At 43.9% G+C, this 19652-nt stretch overlaps 2 protein-coding genes across 3 annotated transcripts; one reads left to right on the forward strand and one right to left on the reverse strand.

Annotated features, from left to right (window-relative positions):
* The first annotated feature begins 3462 nt into the window (after positions 1-3462).
* MED4 (mediator complex subunit 4) lies at positions 3463-12016 on the forward strand. The gene is made up of 7 exons (XM_061994718.1): positions 3463-3637; positions 5358-5424; positions 5753-5923; positions 6531-6588; positions 7532-7618; positions 8369-8500; positions 11248-12016. Exons 1-7 carry the CDS (start codon positions 3537-3539, stop codon positions 11418-11420), a joined length of 789 nt encoding a protein of 262 aa, XP_061850702.1. The 5' UTR covers positions 3463-3536; the 3' UTR covers positions 11421-12016.
* Positions 12017-14559: 2543 nt separating this feature from the next.
* Positions 14560-17058, reverse strand: NUDT15 (nudix hydrolase 15). Of its 2 annotated transcripts, none has more exons than XM_061994737.1 (3): positions 16706-17058; positions 16378-16568; positions 14560-15651 (listed from the first exon to the last, which is right to left on the reverse strand). In XM_061994737.1, the coding sequence occupies exons 1-3, from the start codon at positions 16855-16857 to the stop codon at positions 15506-15508; spliced, it is 489 nt and encodes a 162-aa protein (XP_061850721.1). In that variant the 5' UTR covers positions 16858-17058; the 3' UTR covers positions 14560-15505. The 2 variants fall into 2 exon arrangements, 1 of the variants encoding a protein (XP_061850721.1); XR_009818595.1 differs by having other exon boundaries at positions 15572-15651; positions 16125-16568.
* Positions 17059-19652: the final 2594 nt, after the last annotated feature.

The raw sequence follows: 19652 nt of genomic DNA on the forward strand, positions 1-19652 counted from the left end.
CTGCCCAGGGAGGGTGTGGTGTCTCCTCTGGAGGTTTTCAAAACCCATCTGAACACGTTCCTGTGTGACCTGATCGAGGTGAACCTGCTCTAGCAGGAGGCTGGACTGGATGATCTTTAGAGGTCCCTTCCAATCCTTACCACTCTGTGATACCATCAATTGTAATAGTATCTCGGAGGAAAGGCTCTGCACCAGAGGAATCCTAGACCTGAATTTCACTGAAGTAGGAACAAGAGTAGCATCCCTCTTTCCCTCCCTTGGCTACATAGTCTCTTCTGTCTAGTGACCTAGTAATGGCTAGCCCTGAAGTCAACAGCTTCAACAAGCTCATCTGATAGAAAACAAATCCACCTGAAAATAAACCCCCACCAATGGTCTTCCACTGAACTCATTGCTCACCTGGTTCATTCTGCAGTCTCACAGTTACTGGACCTCATGTAAGAGGGAATGAGATCGAACACATGGCTGGAGAGAGATGGAGAAGAATGCACTTCTCAGCATTAGCCCACGGTCATACTAAACCACTTGTAATACAAAACCGTGCTCTGAAGGCATAGTTCCATATGATGAGGTTAGGTTTCACTCATTGACCCAGAAGGAAATGAACACATGTCACCAAATTAAATATTTTTCAGTCTTGTTATCAATTTGAAGTGGTTCATGGAAGCACATGGCACAAGGAGACAAGGGAGGGTGAAAATCTGGGAAAGTGAGGAGTCAGCATCAGCTCAGCTTCCCAGCATTGGTGATCAGTTCAGCTGCTCGTGGATCTGTCTATAGGAATTAGTTTGCTCTGCAGATCATCATTTAGAGACCCATTTTGGAACAGACAAATCAATTGAAGAGAAGTCTCTGCTTGTGGACCTGCACTTTCCAGCCACTGCTGCATCCCCAGGACAAGGAGAGGATTAGGACTGGGCATTAGAAAGCAGACAGATGTCCACATTGGCCAGGACAGCAGTTTGACAAGTGGGGAGAGAAGGGGGTCTGCTCCAGTAAAAGAAGGGTGGTATTGGCCTGGTTGGGTGGGAGAAGCACTGCTGTCAAAAGGAAGGGAGGGAATAGGCATGAAGGGGTCACCCTCCCTGGAGATATTCAGAGGACATATATATGTGACACCAAGAGACATGGTTTAGTGGTAGATCTGGCAGTGCTGGGTTAACGGTTGGACTCAATGATCTTAAAGGTCTTTTCCAATCTAAACAATTCTGTGAAAGATCAGCCCATAGGAACCTCCTGTAACCAATATTCACTCCTTGTCCTGTCAGTCATCCTCTTTATGCCACAAGCTTTTAGCTGTAGTGAGACCCTGAAATGTGGCCCTGAAATATATAGAAGTACTTCAGGTACACTACATTACATTTTGTTCCTTGAACAAAATCAGGAAAATATTATATACAGAAAAAAAAGCAAGCAAAAGTTATTTAAAGAGCAGAACTAGTTGAGGAGATTTTATCTGCTACATAGTTTAAACAGAATCCCCAAACTATCTACAATCAGAACATTGAGTGTTGTTGCATATTGTAAATGAATTTTAGATAACTCCTGTTGGCAGAGTTATCTTCTCATGGTTGCCAGATCTCATTGCTTTATCACAAATCTCATAAAGCTGAATAGTTTATTTAAACCACAATGCAAAGAGTCACTCACTAATGGGTATCTTGCCTTTTTTTTTAATTAGTGTAAATTTCTCAGGGACATATTTATTGTGGAAGATAAAAAGATAATCAGAGTAAATATCATACAAGTCAGTGCTGCTACCATTCATCTTGTGCTTTCTCAAATCAGCAAAACAGAATCACTGTTTGCTAGCAGGTTTTGCAGCTGCTTTCTGACAGCAGAAGGAAGAGGGGTCCAGGAACTCCCTGCTGCTCTGTGGCAGTGCTTGCCTCGGTTATAAACCCTGGCCCCAGATTATTGCTCCCACTCACTCCCTCATCGCCCCTCTGCCCTGGCCTCTCTCTCAGTCTCTGAAAGTTTCACGACTATAAAAAATTCCACTGGCTTGTGACCCCACCCACAGGCCTGTTTACAGCCCCAGCCCATACATAGCAACATTTAAACCCACTCCTGAGACTATTTTTTAATTACAGATCGACTGCTGGCAAGATCAGGGGCAGGATTTGCATCTGTTACCTGCCCTGATCATCCTGTGCAGACAGACCTCTGTAAGGGATGCAAAGCCGCCTTCAGCCTCCACAGCCTGACAGGTCAGCACAGGCAGCATCAGCCTGTCGGGCAGGTCACAGCGAGGTCCTGTCGCTGACGGGACAGCCTGCCTCGGAAAACGCTCTCAGCTCTGTCCTGTTTAAAGCTCTGGGTTTTGTTACGTCTTCAGCATCAGCTTCTAGTGGAGCTGTTATTCTTTCTCCACTTGAAAAAAAGGACCTCAGTGGATTTTTTTACATCAGGACCCGCAGAAGTGGAGTTAAAATATAAAGACGTCATTCAGTCGCAAGCCCTTTTCCTGCAGTTTGTTTTCTGTGTCTTTAGCGTACATCTGCATCTCATTTTGAGCCTCTTCTGTAGAAATCCAAGGACTGGAAACGCATCCAAAAGAGCCAACAGGCGCAGAACGACCCAGCTCCGGCAGAGGGCTCTTCAGGCACAGACATCCGCCCTCGCCACCGCAGATGTGACCTGCTTTCCCCTCACGAGCACCGTCCGCCGCCCCGCGGCCGCTCAGCCCTTCCCTTCCGGCCGCGCCTCTCGGGGCCGTTACCCCTCAGCCCCTTCCCGCCGGCCGCACGCGGCGCTCGGGGCCGTTACCCCTCATCCCCTTCCCGCCGGCCGCACGCGGCGCTCGGGGCCGTTACCCCTCAGCCCCTTCCCGCCGGCCGCACGCGGCGCTCGGGGCCGTTACCCCTCAGCCCCTTCCCGCCGGCCGCACGCGGCGCTCGGGGGCCGTTACCCCTCAGCCCCTTCCCGCCGGCCGCACGCGGCGCTCGGGGCCGTTACCCCTCAGCCCCTTCCCGCCGGCCGCACGCGGCGCTCGGGGGCCGTTACCCCTCAGCCCCTTCCCGCCGGCCGCACGCGGCGCTCGGGGCCGTTACCCCTCAGCCCCTTCCCGCCGGCCGCACGCGGCGCTCGGGGGCCGTTACCCCTCAGCCCCTTCCCGCCGGCCGCACGCGCCTCTCGGGGCCGTTACCCCTCAGCCCCTTCCCGCCGGCCGCACGCGCCTCTCGGGGCCGTTACCCCTCAGCCCCTTCCCGCCGGCCGCACGCGGCGCTCGGGGGCCGTTACTCCTCAGCCCCTTCCCGCCGGCCGCACGCGGCGCTCGGGGCCGTTACCCCTCAGCCCCTTCCCGCCGGCCGCACGCGGCGCTCGGGGCCGTTACCCCTCAGCCCCTTCCCGCCGGCCGCAGGCGGCGCTCGAGGGGCGGGGGGGAGCGGGCTGCCGGGCCGCCCTGCGCATGCGCCCACCCACCGGCGCCCGTCCGTCGCACCTCCGCCGCCGGGGGCGCTGTCGGCTGCCCGCGCGGGCCTGGCGCCGCCGCCGAGAGCCGGTTCTCGCTCGGGTCCGCTCTCGGGATCGTGATGGCGGCGGCCACGGCGACCGCGGCCGGGGGAGGTGGGGAGCGGAGTAGCACCCGGGACCGGCTTCTGGCGGCGCTGGAGGATCTCGAGCTCTTGGCTAGGTAGCGTGCTCTTTCCCGGACGGGACGGCCTCGGCCTCGGGCGGCGGAGGCGCGCCGGAGGCGGAGCGAGTGCGGTCGGCGCTGTCCCTACACGGAGCTGTCGACGGGGGAGGCGGGAGAAGCGGTTCGCGGGGTGTTGGGCTGCCGGACCCGACCCTGCCCCTCGCTGGGCTGCGGCGTGGGAGGAGGGCCCGGCCCGGCTACACGCGTTCTCCCGCTCTCCTGCAGTCCCCGGGCCGGCTCCTGCGGGAGAAGGGCTGCTGCTGTCCTGGGGGCGTGGTACGGCCCTGCCCGCTGCTCCTCAGCCCACACCCGCCTAGGAAAGCGTTATCGGCGCTTTATTTCCAATTTTCACAACAGGAGACCTTCTTTATTCATCCACTTACCTTTCTTGGTGGACATCTACATTTCCTGTGAAATACACAGACACCGATTTTAGGCTTTTTAATAGTCACTAAAAATTATGCTGAAGTCGGAAATCTGTAGGTGGCTATATGGCTGTTGCCTGTGGAATGTTAAACTCACTCGGAGTAGCTACAGAGCTTGTTTTCGGAGTGATATAAATGCTCAGAGAGCTAGTCTGCGCTCTGGAGGCTGGACTGATAACCCTCGTCCAAGCTGTCTGCTGTGTTGTAGAGGCACAGCTGTCAGTGGACTTAAACTGTTTTCTAATTATTTTTCTCCTCTCAAAGACAGCAGGAGCTTAGGAAAACTCTTTTAAAGCAATAGCCCACATTATGTTTGATGGTGTCTCAACCTATAATAAATTACCACTGGTAGGACAAGGAAAATATATTGGACAGTTGCTCTTGTAGTTTCTGGTAAGCTCTTATTTTCAGTCTTGGATTTTATTGTGACGTATGACTTGCTGGAGAACATGTGTTTTTGGAAAAAAGCCCACATCCTTGTCATTGTTTCAAGGAGAGTGTCTTCAGATAGAAGACACTCATGCATAGTATTGAACTGCCCTCCATGGCCTTGGAAGCCAAAAATGTTTACTGAATTTACAGAAAATGCTTTTTTGCATCATGGTCTTTTTGCTTAGAGAGTCCCTTCTAAGGTTCACTATGACTTTTCAGAATGGTGGCAAAATAAATGAGTACCTGGATGCCTGATCAAGAGGTTTGTTTGAAAAGCACTTCTAACTTAGCACCTGAATGTCGTTAGTTTTTTGGTATTTTTCTGTTTGATATGCCACTACTATACCATTGTGGAAATACTTGTAAAAGTACCTTCATAACAAACTCAAGTGTTTGAAAGTGTAGACTTAATTGTTCTAAACCCAAGCGTGAAACTTGCTCTGTTGGGGGAAAAAAAAAGGACAAGTAAAATAGTGAAGACAGCTTTCATGCCCTCTTGCAAGCAAAGGTGGTAGACATATAGAGTATGAGTGTGTTTTATTATGCTGTTTATTCTCTCATGTTCTGCTTATGTCTGATGCATTTTGGCAAGAACATGGCACATTTCATGAGTACAAACACACATGAGCACTTCATGAGCCTAAAGAACAAAAGAGGGAAACCTGCTCCAGTCATGAGACTGTTCACAGAATTACTCTTAGTTGAGAAATCGCTGCCAACTCTGTACTATAGAACTAAAAAATACTCAAATCCATTCGTATTTTTATAAAGGTATCAGTACTCTGGCAATTTTGGGATGATTTGATGTGATTTACAAATAATGCCCTAGAAAATTGGGCAAACAGAGTTTTTCCTTTCAGGGAATTAATTGAAATTTTGGCAATTTCAAGAAACCAGAAGCTTCCACAACCGGGAGAGGAGAGCCAGGTAAGCTGACATTCTAAGCTGTATTTCTTTGGGTAAGTGCTGTGCTTTACTTCTAATTTTTTTGTCCTTGCCTACACTGAGGCTAATGGTGATGAAGAGGTTTTGGCCTCACTACAAAGGCATTCTTGGCCCTAATGTTGGTTGTTTGTTTGTTAACTTGTTGCATGCTTCATAGGCTGTTTCTGCAAACAGAGGAAGAAATTTTGGTTTATTTTTCATACAAGCAGGAACACTCCTGTGGATGTCAGGTGCTCTTCTTTGTAGCATGATAGAGGTTTTATTGTTACTCTAGGTAAATTAAAAGTTTTACAAAACTCTTGTTCAATAGATCCTGGAACTGCTGATTCAGAGAGATGGAGAGTTTCAAGAGCTAATGAAGTTGGCAATTGATCAGGGGAAAATCCATCATGAAATGCAGCTTTTAGAAAAAGTAGTAGAAAAGAGAGATAATGATATTCAGCAGCTGCAGAAACAACTAAAAGAAGCAGAGCACATACTGGTGAGTTCATAATGGTGTGTTTGCTTTGAGCATCTACTTGTGAAAAAAGGTGGTTCTGGAGATAAGTAGTGCTGTGTTAGTTTGAGAAGATTTAAAATATTTAAAACTTTGCAAGAGCTTAGAGGTTTGGGTGTTTTTTTGGCAGTCAAATACTGTTGAGTTGCCATGATATTCATTTTTGGTCTATAATGTTAACTTTCTTCCATACTTTATTTCTGTATATTTTGAAAATATTCACTGAATTGTTTATCTTTCAAAATGCAATTAAACTAGGGTAATGGACAAAAGCTGGAGCACAAAAAGTTCCACTTAAACTTAAGGAAAAACTTCTTTCCTGTGAGGGAGCCCTGGCACAGTCTGCCCAGGGAGGGTGTGGAGTCTTCTTCTCTGGAGGTTTTCAAAACCTGCCTGGACACGTCCAGGAGTGACCTGATCTAGGTGAACCTGCTTTAGCAGGGGAGTTGGACTTGCATGATCTTTAGAGATCCCTTTACACCCCTATCATTCTGTAAAATGCAAGGGTTTATTCACAGAGCCAACTTCATGTGGAAGTTTATAAATTAAAGATGCATTGAAGGTTTGATTCAGTTTGTTTTTTTACATCTAGGCAACAGCTGTTTATCAAGCAAAGGAAAAGCTGAAATCAATTGAAAAGGCAAGAAAAGGTGAGTATCCACAATTGTACATGCTACGTAAATGCAGTTGTAAAGAAAGTTGTTAGTAAGCTCAGGTTAGGGTTATTGTATTTATTTTAATTCTACTATCACAGATTTTGGATGCTTTGTGCAAAACCTAATTTTGATTTCATTATGAACCTATAATCATTCCCTCAGAATAAAGGCAGGAATTAATTATTTTAGTTATAAACACACCATCATATTAAACTTTAATTCAAGTGTGTCAGCACTCTGCTTGGACAGATAGTAACATAACTGATTACCTAAATGTCTTGGCTAATTGCCTTAGTAGCTGTACTGAGGAAGGGGAGAATGTTTGTGTTCATGTGCATTGTATTTAAAAGAATTAGTAGCTGGTTATAGTGGTATGGAGTTGTAGCAATTCCTGCCACTCTGTGGCACTTACCAGGCTAAACTGAGGTACTTTTTTTTGTGGGAGGCATTTTCTTAGTGTTTTTTTTTTTTACAGTGTCTTATCATTTTATATCTCTCATACCTCTCATCCAAAGCATCAAGGAATTCCATAAAGTTTTTATTACTGTAGTACAGACATGTACTTAGAAGGACTGCTACATGTATGCCTTACAATTAATAAACAAAGAAATAATAAAGCAGGTGCTGAAGTTTTCTTGCAAACTGTGCTTGTCAAGTACACTGCTTAAAGAGGTTGGAGTTTGTTTTTCTTTCACAAAGTTGAAGAACTGTTAACACTGAATGTGTACTGAACTTGTGGCCATAAAATCAGTTCATTGCAAAGCTTAGCCTTGCATAGTCTAAGCGGTCATTGCATTTGTAGCATGCTCTTAATACTCTTAAATGTTTGACAAAATTACATTCCTAACGTTTGAGATACTAGTGTCCAATATTGTGAAATAATTGAGGATGCAGTCTCTTGAAAACACTATGAGTAATTTCTTTTCCATTCTTCTAGGTGCCATTTCCTCTGAAGAAATTATTAAGTACGCCCATAGGATCAGTGCTAGCAATGCTGTTTGTGCCCCTCTGACGTGGGTACCAGGTAACATGGTTATGACAATAGATGTGTTTATTATTATTACAAAGCATGCTCAGTATCTAGTCGTATAATGCTTTTAGTACAGTGAGGTTTAATAGATTCAACTGTTAATAGCTAATATTTTCAACAAAAATGCATATCCAAAACCCTTTTCAAAATGCTGTGAAACTGTATGCTTCCATTAACTTGCTGGCCTCCTCTGCTCTGCTTTATTTGCTTTTTTCCCCCCTCAATGTTGACTCTAATTATGTTAGAACTAAGTATGTTAAAGACTTTTCCATGAACTTGGTTGTGTTCCCTCCTGGCCCTTAGAATATTTTTTTCAGAGGATGTTAGTAATTAGTGGAGTCAGAAGCAATACTTTTGTTATGTTGGGTTTCAATTTTGGGAACTATCCTCCTTGTCCAAAATGAGGATGTGTCTTGGGTTCTGTTTTGTTTGGCTTTTTTCCCAATTCCTATCCTTACTGTTTAGCTCTGAAGTAGCAGAGAGAGCAAAGAGATCTTCTAAACACGTTGAGAGTTTAGTTTTGGTGTTTTATGTGCTTTTTCTGACAAGTTTGAATGAACAAAGTAAGTGAAAGATATGGACATGGATTTTAACAAAACATGTGTGATGCTCATGGCAGATCCAAGCAATTGAGTACGATTTTATTGTTGCTGTTGTTGAGAAACTAGGCACTAAAGAAAAGGTTAATATTTGCAAGATAATGATTAAATATTTAAAACATTCCTTTGCTGTTTTTTCTTACAGGGGACCCACGTAGGCCATATCCTACAGATCTGGAAATGAGGAGTGGTCTCTTGGGCCAGATGAATAACCCGTCCACCAATGGAGTTAATGGACACTTACCAGGTGATGCACTTGCAGCAGGCAGGCTGCCAGGTAAGAGAAACTTTGTGCTTTGCTTTTCTTTATTCCTTGTACAGTCATAGCTATTATCATTTCACTTAGCAAAGGCAAATCAGAGTTAAAATAATGAAAATGATGGGTAAATGTCAGTCCCTAGCAATGAAAATGTAGTAAGTAAACAAAACTGCATAGTTTAATTTTATTTCCTGCTAAATCATACTGCAGACACAACAACTAAGTCAATATAAGCAAAACTCACTTAGTTACCGTTCAATTCACTTATTGAAATTGCTGTAAATTAAATGAATCAAATAGAAGCATTTTGAAAGCAAACTTTTCTTAACAGTAATGACATAAAGTATGAAATTGTGAAAGCTGTATTTGAAAGAGAAGAAGTTGATTGTAATTCCCTACTTTAAACCTATGCTCTATATAGCAAGACTGTTTGCTTAGAAATTTTGGATTGAAGCAATATTGGAAAGGACAGCTGGTGAGGTGTAGGAATTGAGCTTTAATCCTTTAATTGCTAAGTGAAATGGATGCTTCCATAGACTTCAGTGGGATTCCTTCATTCATGCTAAAATAGAATTTAGCAGTGAAGTTCAGTGACTGAATCAAGAATTCAGTAGTTCTGTACCAGTGCAGCATTGAGCTACCATGGCTAGACTAAACTGTGGAAAAATTCTTAGTTTGGATTCATAGGAGATCTGTAACCTGTCTGATAAGCCACTTGCAGGTGTTATGGAAAGCTCTTTTTTCAGATACGGGATATATTAAACCCACCCCTGTATCATGACTCCAGTGGCAAAATAGTAAACTTGGATTTTGTGTCTAATCATTTGTCTAATCCTATTGTCACCTTTCAGAAAGTGACTTGAAATTCTGCATCATCTTGCTTTCTAAATCTCTGGCCTTGGATGAAATGGGTTGGGGAAATTATGAGGATGATGAGGATCTTTTCTATTCCTTTGAAGTATGGTTGAAGGAGAGAGATGTTAAGGTGTTATCTTCCTCATGGGGTCTGAGTATTTATTTGCCTGAGTTTTGGTAGAGCCCATTCTGGCTGTCTCCTCTGTTTAGGGGACTCAGACTTGCTTCTTCTGAGTGCTGTCTTTGAAGGACTGAAAGCCCACTCTTAGGACTCTTGAGAAGCTGAAAAATATGTGATTGTAACTTAAGTAAAGTTGTTAATTGAATCTGAGTCTCCTATGTTAGGGGAAATCCTCTAATCGCTAGATAGCCAGGTAAGAGGGAAACATCAAAACTTCATTAAAAGAAAGCAGAGGTCTGTCCTGGCATTTATGTAGGGATCCTGAATCTGTTGGTGTGTGGAGGCATGTCCCGGGAATTCTAACTGTGGAATCTAGTCCTTTTAGAGACTTATACAGTGTGACGTCCAGTTTCTGAGTCTGCAAGCCAGCCACTGGGCTGCTTAGCACACACATTCATGCAGGTTTAATAGTGGAATAGTTGTAGCATTGAAGCATGGCACAGGATGTAAGTACAACACTGGGTTACATTCTTAGGTGGTTCAAATAAAGTTGGTTAACTTCACGTCTGGGATGTGACCACCTGATACTACTGTTGATCTTCCTAAAGTTGGCACAAAATCAGCATAAAGGTTGCCTTATGTCCTCACATCTGCTGGTGGGTTTGGTTTGTACAGCTAGATAGTGCATCTGTTATTAGGGGACTGTGGCTTTACCTCATATGTGAGGTCTCAGGTGTCTGTAGAGTTAAACATCAGAAGCTACTACGTGTGTGGAGTCTGCCTTTCTGAGGTAGGCAGTGCCCGAGTGAAAGTCTACCATATATTATCCCCTGCTTAGACAGTGCCCTCTCTTTCTGTACTCAAAAATCTCACTCTTTGTTCACTTCTGACTCTGACTAATTGTATTTAATGCTCACTGTATGTGGGAGATAGCTGGTTTCATGTGGGAAAGACTTAGCTACAGTGCCTGGTAATAAGTGGAGAACAACTGACGCACAACAGTAGGAGTATAAATGAAGAGGAAGGGAGCAGAAATTGCATATACATGCGTACTGTAGCTTTGAAATGGGAGCCATTTTCGGGGCAAGGAAGGGAGGGATTAGGAGGTGTTGTGGGTGGGAGGGTAGGTTGGCAGGGAACGCAGTATGGGATGGCTTTGGAAGTAAAAGAGAAGAAACAGTGAGAGCTGAGAGAAGTCAAGAGGCAACAGAGGCCAGTCTGGCTGGCACACTGGGGCAATACCACCTCTCAAGTATCTCTGTGGTGCTGGTTTTGTAGTAGAACACTCTTCTTTGCACTTCATGCACCATATTTGCCATGAGAAAAATGATAACTGAAGTGCTTCAGCCCAATTTGGATAAAACATTCCATTCTGAATTTCTCTGGTCTGCCTTAATGTTTTTCCTTTCTTTAAATCTTATTTTCATCTACTTTTACAGACTGACAGAGCGTGAGCATTTTCATTAGTGCCAGTGGTTGTGAATGCCAAGTCAGTTCACTTTCAGCTTTGAAAGTGAAAAAGCTCTGTATCAATATATTCTGTGTTGGAGTGATGAGAGATCAAGAACCACATGAATGGGCCTCTCTGGCAGAGTAGGCTTTTGCAGTGATAGAGTGGCTCCACCGTGAGATGTTTCCTAGCTGTTAGCAGAGGGTTTCATCTGTCTGACATTCAGGAAGGATTTTAAGATTTGTGTTCATTTTAAATTGGAGTTCTGGTTGAGCTGTCATGTTGAATTTGTCAATATAGAAAGCCTGATAGTTCAGTGAGTATGCTCCTTCTTTCCAGATGTGCTCGCTCCGCAGTACCCTTGGCAGTCAAGTGATATGTCAATGAACATGCTACCTCCTAATCATAGTAATGACTTCATGTTGGAGCCTCCAGGACACAATAAAGAGAATGAAGATGATGTGGAAGTTATGTCAACAGACTCCTCAAGCAGCAGCAGTGACTCAGACTAGGTACAAGAGGGACAGTATCCCTAGTAGACCTTTCCTGTGGTGAAGGTAGGTTGGATGCTGTTCATCACAAACTGCAATACCTCTGTTACAGTGGTGGCCCTGTGTAGGGAGAAGATAACAGCTGGCTCAGAAATAGGGTGACTAAGTTAAAACCATGGATTTTAGATTTTTTTTTTCCATTTTTTGTTAAAATGACTGGGAGCTTTCTGTTGGAGGAGAGACGATGAATTTCCAGTGGTTATGTAGACGTGTGAATGTGTATGTTTGCAAGAGGCCCCTGTGTGTGTGTGTGTGTGTGTGTCTGTGTCTGTGTATAAATATATTTACTATAGATGACAAAAGTTCCTGGGAAAAAAGTTGTAAGGAGAATCTCCTTGTATGTTTGTTAGTAACTTTACTCTTTTGGTGATAGCCTTTTCTATGGCACAGAAATGAGACATGAAATTTGTAATTTTAATACCTTCTTTGTTACTGCCTAAATCCATGTTCTTGATCATCTGTGTGCCAAGAACAAAAGTAGGGCAATAAGCTGTAAAAACTTTGTAATTATTGTAATATATAATGATTTGTCATAAATAAATTCAGCTTTGATGTAAGTTTGTTTCATTTTGCAAACTTAAATCTCGTGTAAGTTATTTTGTATCTTCAATACTCTGCACATTTTATCTCACTAAGTGGTTGAATTCTGATTTTGAGAAGCTTGTACTCCATTTTCCCCTGTTCAAAATGCCAAGTCAGTATTAGAAGCTGAGGAGCTAGGAACTGAAAATATTTTCTTTTCAGCTGAGCTTTATCAGGTACACAAACAGGTGGGCAGACCCATTGGCAGGGCTTCACCAATACTTCAGTTAAACATCCTGAGACCCTGGATATGACGTGCTTTAGGGTGTGCTGCAGGTTCAGCTCCTTTCAGCTTGAAGTGCTTAGAGATTTGGTTTTTATTCTTGTGATCTGTAAATTCTTGTGTTCTTTGAACCTGCTAATTTATTTACTTCAGCAGTTGCACTTCCTGCCTCAGCTACAACATTCCTTTAAGGCACTTGCTGTGGCTTCCCTTTCTTTGTTCTGTTTTGCTGAAGGAGTCATTTTATGACAGCTACTTTTCTCTTAAGTAACCCTCTGATCAAATCAGAAAACTATTGTGAACTGTAGCTCATGGTAGTTAAAATTTTCTGCCCTGCAATGAGGTTTCCTGAAGCACAGATGACAATTCTCTCCAGTTCTCCATTTTGTAGATCCCTGGTAAATCGGGTGCTTCCTCATTTGCTCAGACACTCTTTCAAACACTGCTGTCAATAATGCTGCCACATATGACCAACATATGTACAAACCTCATCGTGATGCAGAATGAAAAGGACGTGGTCAGGTTCAATTTCATAATATGGGGCCATGGGGTTTTTTGTTTGAGAAACAGGGAATTTGGTTTAGTCTTAGCTGTTCCTTTTGAGAGTATTTTCAGTGTTCTCAAAAATTTCTCCTGTATTTTGCAGTCTGAAGTTATACATATGTATTAAGCTTTATTCAGCATCATCTCTTCCTCTTTGGTGTTCACCCTCCCACATCATAGCAGAGAACTGTATTTCCTCTTTCATTCATGTTAATCCCAGTACACCTGCCATGTCATCCTAGTTAACCTTGCCTACCCCTTTTTTAGCCCACAATTTTTTTACTAAACATGTGTTATCAGAATCATAAACAATACTGAAAAAATGAAGCTTCTTCATGCTTTCTACTATGAAATTACCATTTTCTTCCCTAAACACTCCCTATCAATATGTTTTATGACACAGCCACAGCTCAGTACTCTTTGTCTTCTCATTTGTAAGGCTATTGTTTTCTCGGAATGAAATACAAAGTAGTAGTCACAGAAAGTGCAACGTACAGTTCACCCAAAACTCTTACACGGCTGCATCCTGTGATTCACTAACTGAAATATTGCAGGGAGAGGTGATTGTTTCCAGACATAAATAAGAGTGAACAGAAGCAATGGCTGCTTTGCTTTCTGCGTTGTTTGCTGGTCTGGTAAAGGACAAAATGAGGCCAACGTGTTACATCTAAGAAGCAGGTAAGACAGCTCTGCCCACTGTTTGCTCAGCGGAAAATCAGACTCTGGGTATAAGCTGCATCCTCATCAGTTTCTTTACATCAGTGCTCCAAACTATATACTGCTCAGGAATATTTTTCTCAATGGTGGGTAACTATAATGCCACTTTAGATGAATTCTGTCTATTACAAGTAATTTAGCAATCCATGAAGCTTAAACTGTTTAGTTGTTAGCTGTTTCAACAATGCTTAGTTGAAATGACCGAGACTCAGCTGTTGAAAACTGCTGAGAACCAAAGTTTCTGGGGGAAAAAGAAAGCACAAGGGCGTGATACATACAAAACAAATGTAACTTCATATTAGTTCATATTTAAGTTAGGGACTGCTGACAGCTGATTGCAGTAATGCACTGTAATCATGTAATCAGTCCACTTAAAAAGGCTACAGAATCCCTGATAAATGGAGGTACTGTTTGTGTCTTTATTTCATGAACTACCTGGATATATGCAACAGATAAAATTAATAAAACTGTTAACAGTAACAAAGTATTTATTGCATGACAAACCATTTTACATTTACCTCTCTTTTCCCATCAGGAGCTAGATGCTTTCTAAAATTCAAAATTGCACTAAATCATTTTAATCTTACATTTTTATTATTTGGGACAGAAGAGCAAAACATCTGTCAACTCATCCTACAGCTTCTTTGTTGAGAGCTGAACAGAAAGTGTACAGAAAGCTGCTTTCAGGAAGAAAACATCTGCTTTTGATCAAAAAATTGCTTTCTACAAGGATACAGTAGTAAAGGAATTTTCAGTGATATTTCCCATTTCAAAACTGCTTTTATAACATTGTCTTCTTTCTTCACTTCAGGGAAAGAATATCTGTCCTAAGGGAAACTGTGCATAGTTAGTAAGTTAAATTCTAAGTGGGAGGCTTGTGATCATCAGTAGCATCCTTACACCTCCTATCACTGTCTGCTTCTAATCACAGCCATCTCCATTTAAGAAAACGTATATGTAGAGTAAGAAAGAGCTTTAAACCCTTCAATCTAAGTTCCTTTAAGAACTGACAAGTCAATTTATAATTTTAGACAATTTTAATCTTTCAGTATTGTTCTTATGTTTTTATTCAATGAAAGATCTCAGGATATTTTGTACAAAGGGTGTATCTAAAGGAAACAGACAAAAACTGTTTTTAAAGAACACTGAAGAGAAAAGGAGCTAATTAGTGATTTCTTTAAAGTTATATCCTAAATTTAATTGCTGATGTCCTAATGATTACAGCTGGAAAAGACTCAATTTGTTTACAGATTCTAGAAAAATAGAAATGCACTGGGTGTGTATATATCTTGGTCTACTGTGATTTCATTCCCTACCAATTCAAGCATTTAGTTACACCAAACTGAAAATTAAAAATTTTATCACATCTCAGTAGCCATATAGAATTACAGCCATCTGTGCTTTTTTTAATACTGATAACCCTCTTCAGCCAAAAAATGTGACTCAACTGTAGTGCCACACTTATAAATGAGACAGGTTTGTACAATGGTATTTATGTCAGCCTGGTAGAACATTGTAGGCACCTCACCATTAAACTACTGTGTTTAGTAAGATGATAAGGAATTAAGATCAACTGCAGAAATCTGAAATGCCTCTGGAGATAAATTCTAACATAACTGAGGCTGTAGACAGACTCTATAATGAAAGGAGTGTAGTGAGAAGGGTCAGGAGATATTAATTCCCTGCAACCAGCCACTGCAACCTTTTGTGTTTATAATAGCCTGATTTTCAAGTATGGTCTACTGTCTGCAGGGTAACAGACAGTCTTCTGGAAAACTTTGTTAATTACTAGAGCTAGAAATACTTTTGGAATAAGGGACAACAGTCATATGAAATACAGTAAAAGCACTGAAACATTTGGGAATTTTTTGGCTTTGGTAAGGATAATATTTTCACATGGGTGAGTGAGTATGACATATTCTTTCCTTTTTTACACCACCCAAGCAAGTCTGTCCTCTGTTTTGTAACATGAAATTAATTTTTACGTTAGCTGATGACTTCCTGTGTACCCCTTTAGATGATCGAGCTCTTCTGTAAAGGGATTGTAACCTTGTTCTCGTAAACAGCGTAAAGCCCAGAACAGCTGATCTGCAGGAGGAAATTCATCCCATTTAACCCATTCCCAACCTGTAGGAAAAGCAGAAAAAGAAAAAAGCCAGAGTATATAATTATTCATGCAACAATTGTGTCTCTGCAAGTCTGCGTGGACTGGTCAGGAGTTACCAATGCAATGAGTTCTCTGTTGCATACACGGTTATTTTAACATTTTTGCTTTCTTCCTGTTATGTCTTAACCATGAGCCTTTCCTCAGATCCGCAGAATAAATGCACCAGTAGCCATTCCTTGAACTCATCACAGAATGGTAGGGGGTGGAAAGGACCTCTAGAGATCATCTAGCCCAACCCACCTAGATCAGGTCACACAGGAATGTGTCCAGGCAGGTATGGAAAACTCCACAACCTCCCTGGGCAGCCTGTGCCAGGACTCCCTCAAAGGAAAGAAGTTTCTCCTCATGTTCAAGTGGAACTTCCTGCGTTCCAGCTCGTGCCTGTTACCCCTTGTCCTGTCGCTGGGCGCTACAGAAAAAAGACTCACCCCACCTTCTTTGACATCCACCCTTTAGGTGTTACAAGTGTCGGCAAGATGCTCCCCCTCTTCTCTGGGCTAAACAGCCCCGGATCTCTCAGCTTTTTCTCGTAAGAGAGAGATGTCCCAGTCCCCTCATCATCTTTGGATGGACACCCAAGTTCTCGTAAGTGACAGCGCGTGGTAGCAACGAGAAATGTAAAATAAAGCAAGCTACATCGCGGTGTGTTTTGGTGCGACCCGCGGTGCGTGCCCGCCGCGCCTCACCCTCGTTCTTGTCGGGCTCGCGGTTGCGCGGCTCCGCCCCCGGCTCCGCCTCGCCCTTCATGAGCACGGTGACGTAGTGGTAGCGCGCGGCCGCGCACACCGAGTTGACGGCCGAGGCGAAGCGCACGTTGCGCAGCCGCAGCGCCGCCTCCTCCAGCGTCTCGCGCGCGGCGCACTCCGCCAAGCTCTCCCTGCGGGAGGGGCAACGCGCGGCCGCTTCAGGCGAGGGAAAGCGAGGGCCGGGCAGCCGGGGCCGGCTCTCCGAGCCGCCGGCGTGCGCCGTCCCGGGCTGCGGGTGGGGAAGGGTGGGGGGGTTCCGGGCTCTTACCCGAACTCCAGGTGGCCTCCGGGGAGCTGGTAGGTGCCGGCCCCCAGCGGGCCTTTCCTCTTGCCCAGGAGGACGCAGTTCGGGTGCGCGGGGCTGGTGACCACCACCCCCACTCCGACGCCGGGGCGCGGGCGCTGCGCCGCCTCACCCATGACAGCCGTGGGCGCTGGGGCGGGCTCCGTGCCCGCAGCGCAGGTGATTTTGGGAGGCCGTTGCCCCTGGTCGGGGGGTGGGCAGGGGGTGTGTGTATGGCGTGAGGAAGGTGCTCATGCGCGTCGCAGGCGTGCTGGCGTCACTGCTGGGTTACGCGCGGGGCTAACGGAGAGGTCGGCTGGGCCGTGGCGCCATGGACTCCTGTCTCCTCCTGCCTGCCTCCCTCAGCTGAGCCGCGGGGCCGCCCGGCGCACCTCCCTCCCCTTCCACACCATCGCAGGCAGAAGGTTGAGGGACGCAGGAGCTGGTATTTGACGACTCTTCGCGGCGTGGCTGACGACAGTAGGAGCGCAACAGCTGTCACTTGTGAGGAAAGCAATAAGCTTCCCAGGCAGGCTCGCAAGTGGGAGAGGGACTGCCTGCACGGCGAAATGGCTTTATGTTTTGTACTGCTGTTTGTTTGGGCTTCTTTAGACGTCTGAGTGCAAATGGACTAGTGAGGAGGTCACTAAGATTGAAAAAGCACTTATGCAAATGAGGGAGAGATGAGGAACCTCTGGAGAGAGTCCAGGGCAGGGCTACCAAGAGGATCAGAGGACTGGAGCATCTTACGAGGAAAGGCTGTGGGAACTGGGATGGTTTAGTCTAGAGAAGACTGAGGGGGGACCTCATCAACACATATAAGTATGTAACATAAGTACCTAAAGAGTGGATATCAAGAGGATGCGGTGACTTTTTTCTGTTGCGCCCAGCAACTGGACAAAGGGGTAATGGGCACAAGCTGGAACACAGGAAGTTCCACTTGAGCATGAGGAGAAACTCCATTGTTGTGAGGGTAAGGGAGCCCTGGCACAGGCTGCCCCTAGAGTTGTGGAGTCTCCTTCTCTGGAGGTTTCCAAACCAACTTGGACACGTTCCTGTGTGACCTGATCTAGGTGAACCCGCTTTACAAGGAGATTGACTAGATGATCTCTAGAAGTCACTTCCAACCCCGACCATTCTGTGATTCTGTGAAAAGCAAACAAGATTTAACTCCAAGTCTTGGAGATCAGGGTACCAATTAGTCTTTGGCTGCAGATCTGTTCAGAAGTCCCTTCTTTGGTTAGCCCAAAGTTTCTGCTGGGTGAAGAATCTGGAGAGTCATTTTGAAGTTATTTTAAAAGAAACTATAAACTTAAGGAGAGCTCCAGAGGCAGAAAAATAGTTTCTGATTGATAAAGATGAAATCAAAATTTGTGCTACCAAATGTTTACCATCATTTTAACTTTTTTTTAAAATTTACAGAAATATGTAGAATATGAGATAAAAGCTTTCCTATTCCTTACAAACAACTGTCAGATTTTTCGTCTTCCCCAGCTTCCTGATCACAACAGAAATATGAAGCAGTATTCCTTTGCAGGACTTTCAGTAGTTCTTTTTGTAAGGTTTTAAAATACTAGTGTACAGCTGTTTATATTTACTTGTGAGGGTTACAGGGCCAAACTGGCTGAAGATTAATCACTACTTTGTCCCAGTGTGTGTATGAAGGAAATGTAAGGAATGTATGATGGGGTGTGCTAGAAGCAAGGCGGCCGCCCTTTGGCAGTAGTTGGCTGTGTTGCTTAGTTGTAATGTCAGCCCACACCCTGAATTAGTGAATTAAAAAAAAATAGCAATCTTGGGCTAACTACCAAGCTGGCTTTTTGTAAACCAAGCTCATTCATTTATATCTGTCCTCCAGTACACGAGGGGCATCCTGATATCCAGATTAAACAAGTCACTTCCTTATTTACATTTTAAGATGACTCTCTTTGAAAAGCCTCCTCCTCACCCACTAAGCTTATTCTCGTCCAGTGTATTAAAACACCACTAGACTGATTATCTGAACAATGAAAACAGTCTGCTGTCTGTTTGCACCATTTTCCCGTACTTTATACCAAAAATGATTTACAGACGAGTCTGAGGGTGGTGCACTGTTGTTCTAGTCATATCTTTTTTAATACCAAAAATACTGAGTCATGGTGATTGTTAGAATGGTAGCAGGATACAGTTTCTTAGAAATACAAGAGAATTATGAAGAATATAAAAACGTGTACTTTGCACAAACAACTGTAGTTCTTGTCAGTAGGTGATTTTCCCTTTCTACCTTTGTGTTGATCACATGAGTGTGAAGTTTTACAGGACTTTAAAATAGCAGGGTTTTGGGGTCTGGCTTTGAAATATGCTTTTATACAAATGTTTGCATTGTTTAATTTTTCTTATTACATTTGCAGTCATTAACATGAATTCTATATGAAAATAAAAGACATTTTGTTGACTGGATCTGTTCAGTTTCACTTTGGATTTTTTTTTAGGGTATTGGCATGCACTTGGGTTTTGCATAGGTTATCAAGTAAATGTGGGCCAATGTCTCTGAGTTTGACAGTGAACAGACATCCACTGAAGAAAATAAACCAAGAATGAGAAAGGAAAAATGCATCTGCTGCACAAGTATGTTGAAAAGCTTGCAAGATGCTCTTGTAAGCTTTCTTAATAATTTAATCTGACAGTACTTCTGTAGGTAAACAGCTAAAACTATATTTAAACCAGCACACATCCACATTGGTCTTGAAAGAGAGGCACCTGCTTTCCAGGCCCAAGCAGTTGTTCCTCACGCCAGTGCCGTTACTGAAGTGACTGTGTGGTGAACTGGATGAATGATCTGCCTCCCCCAAAATTTTTTTTCATGTGAATTTGTATTCTAGCATGCTATGGTCCTAATTCATCAATCTGGGGAAAAAAGGATTATTTTTGTCTGTGGGATGGGATTCCCAGA

The sequence above is a fragment of the Colius striatus genome, chromosome 1 (genome assembly GCF_028858725.1).
Source record: "Colius striatus isolate bColStr4 chromosome 1, bColStr4.1.hap1, whole genome shotgun sequence".
In the NCBI taxonomy this organism is placed as follows: domain Eukaryota; kingdom Metazoa; phylum Chordata; class Aves; order Coliiformes; family Coliidae; genus Colius; species Colius striatus.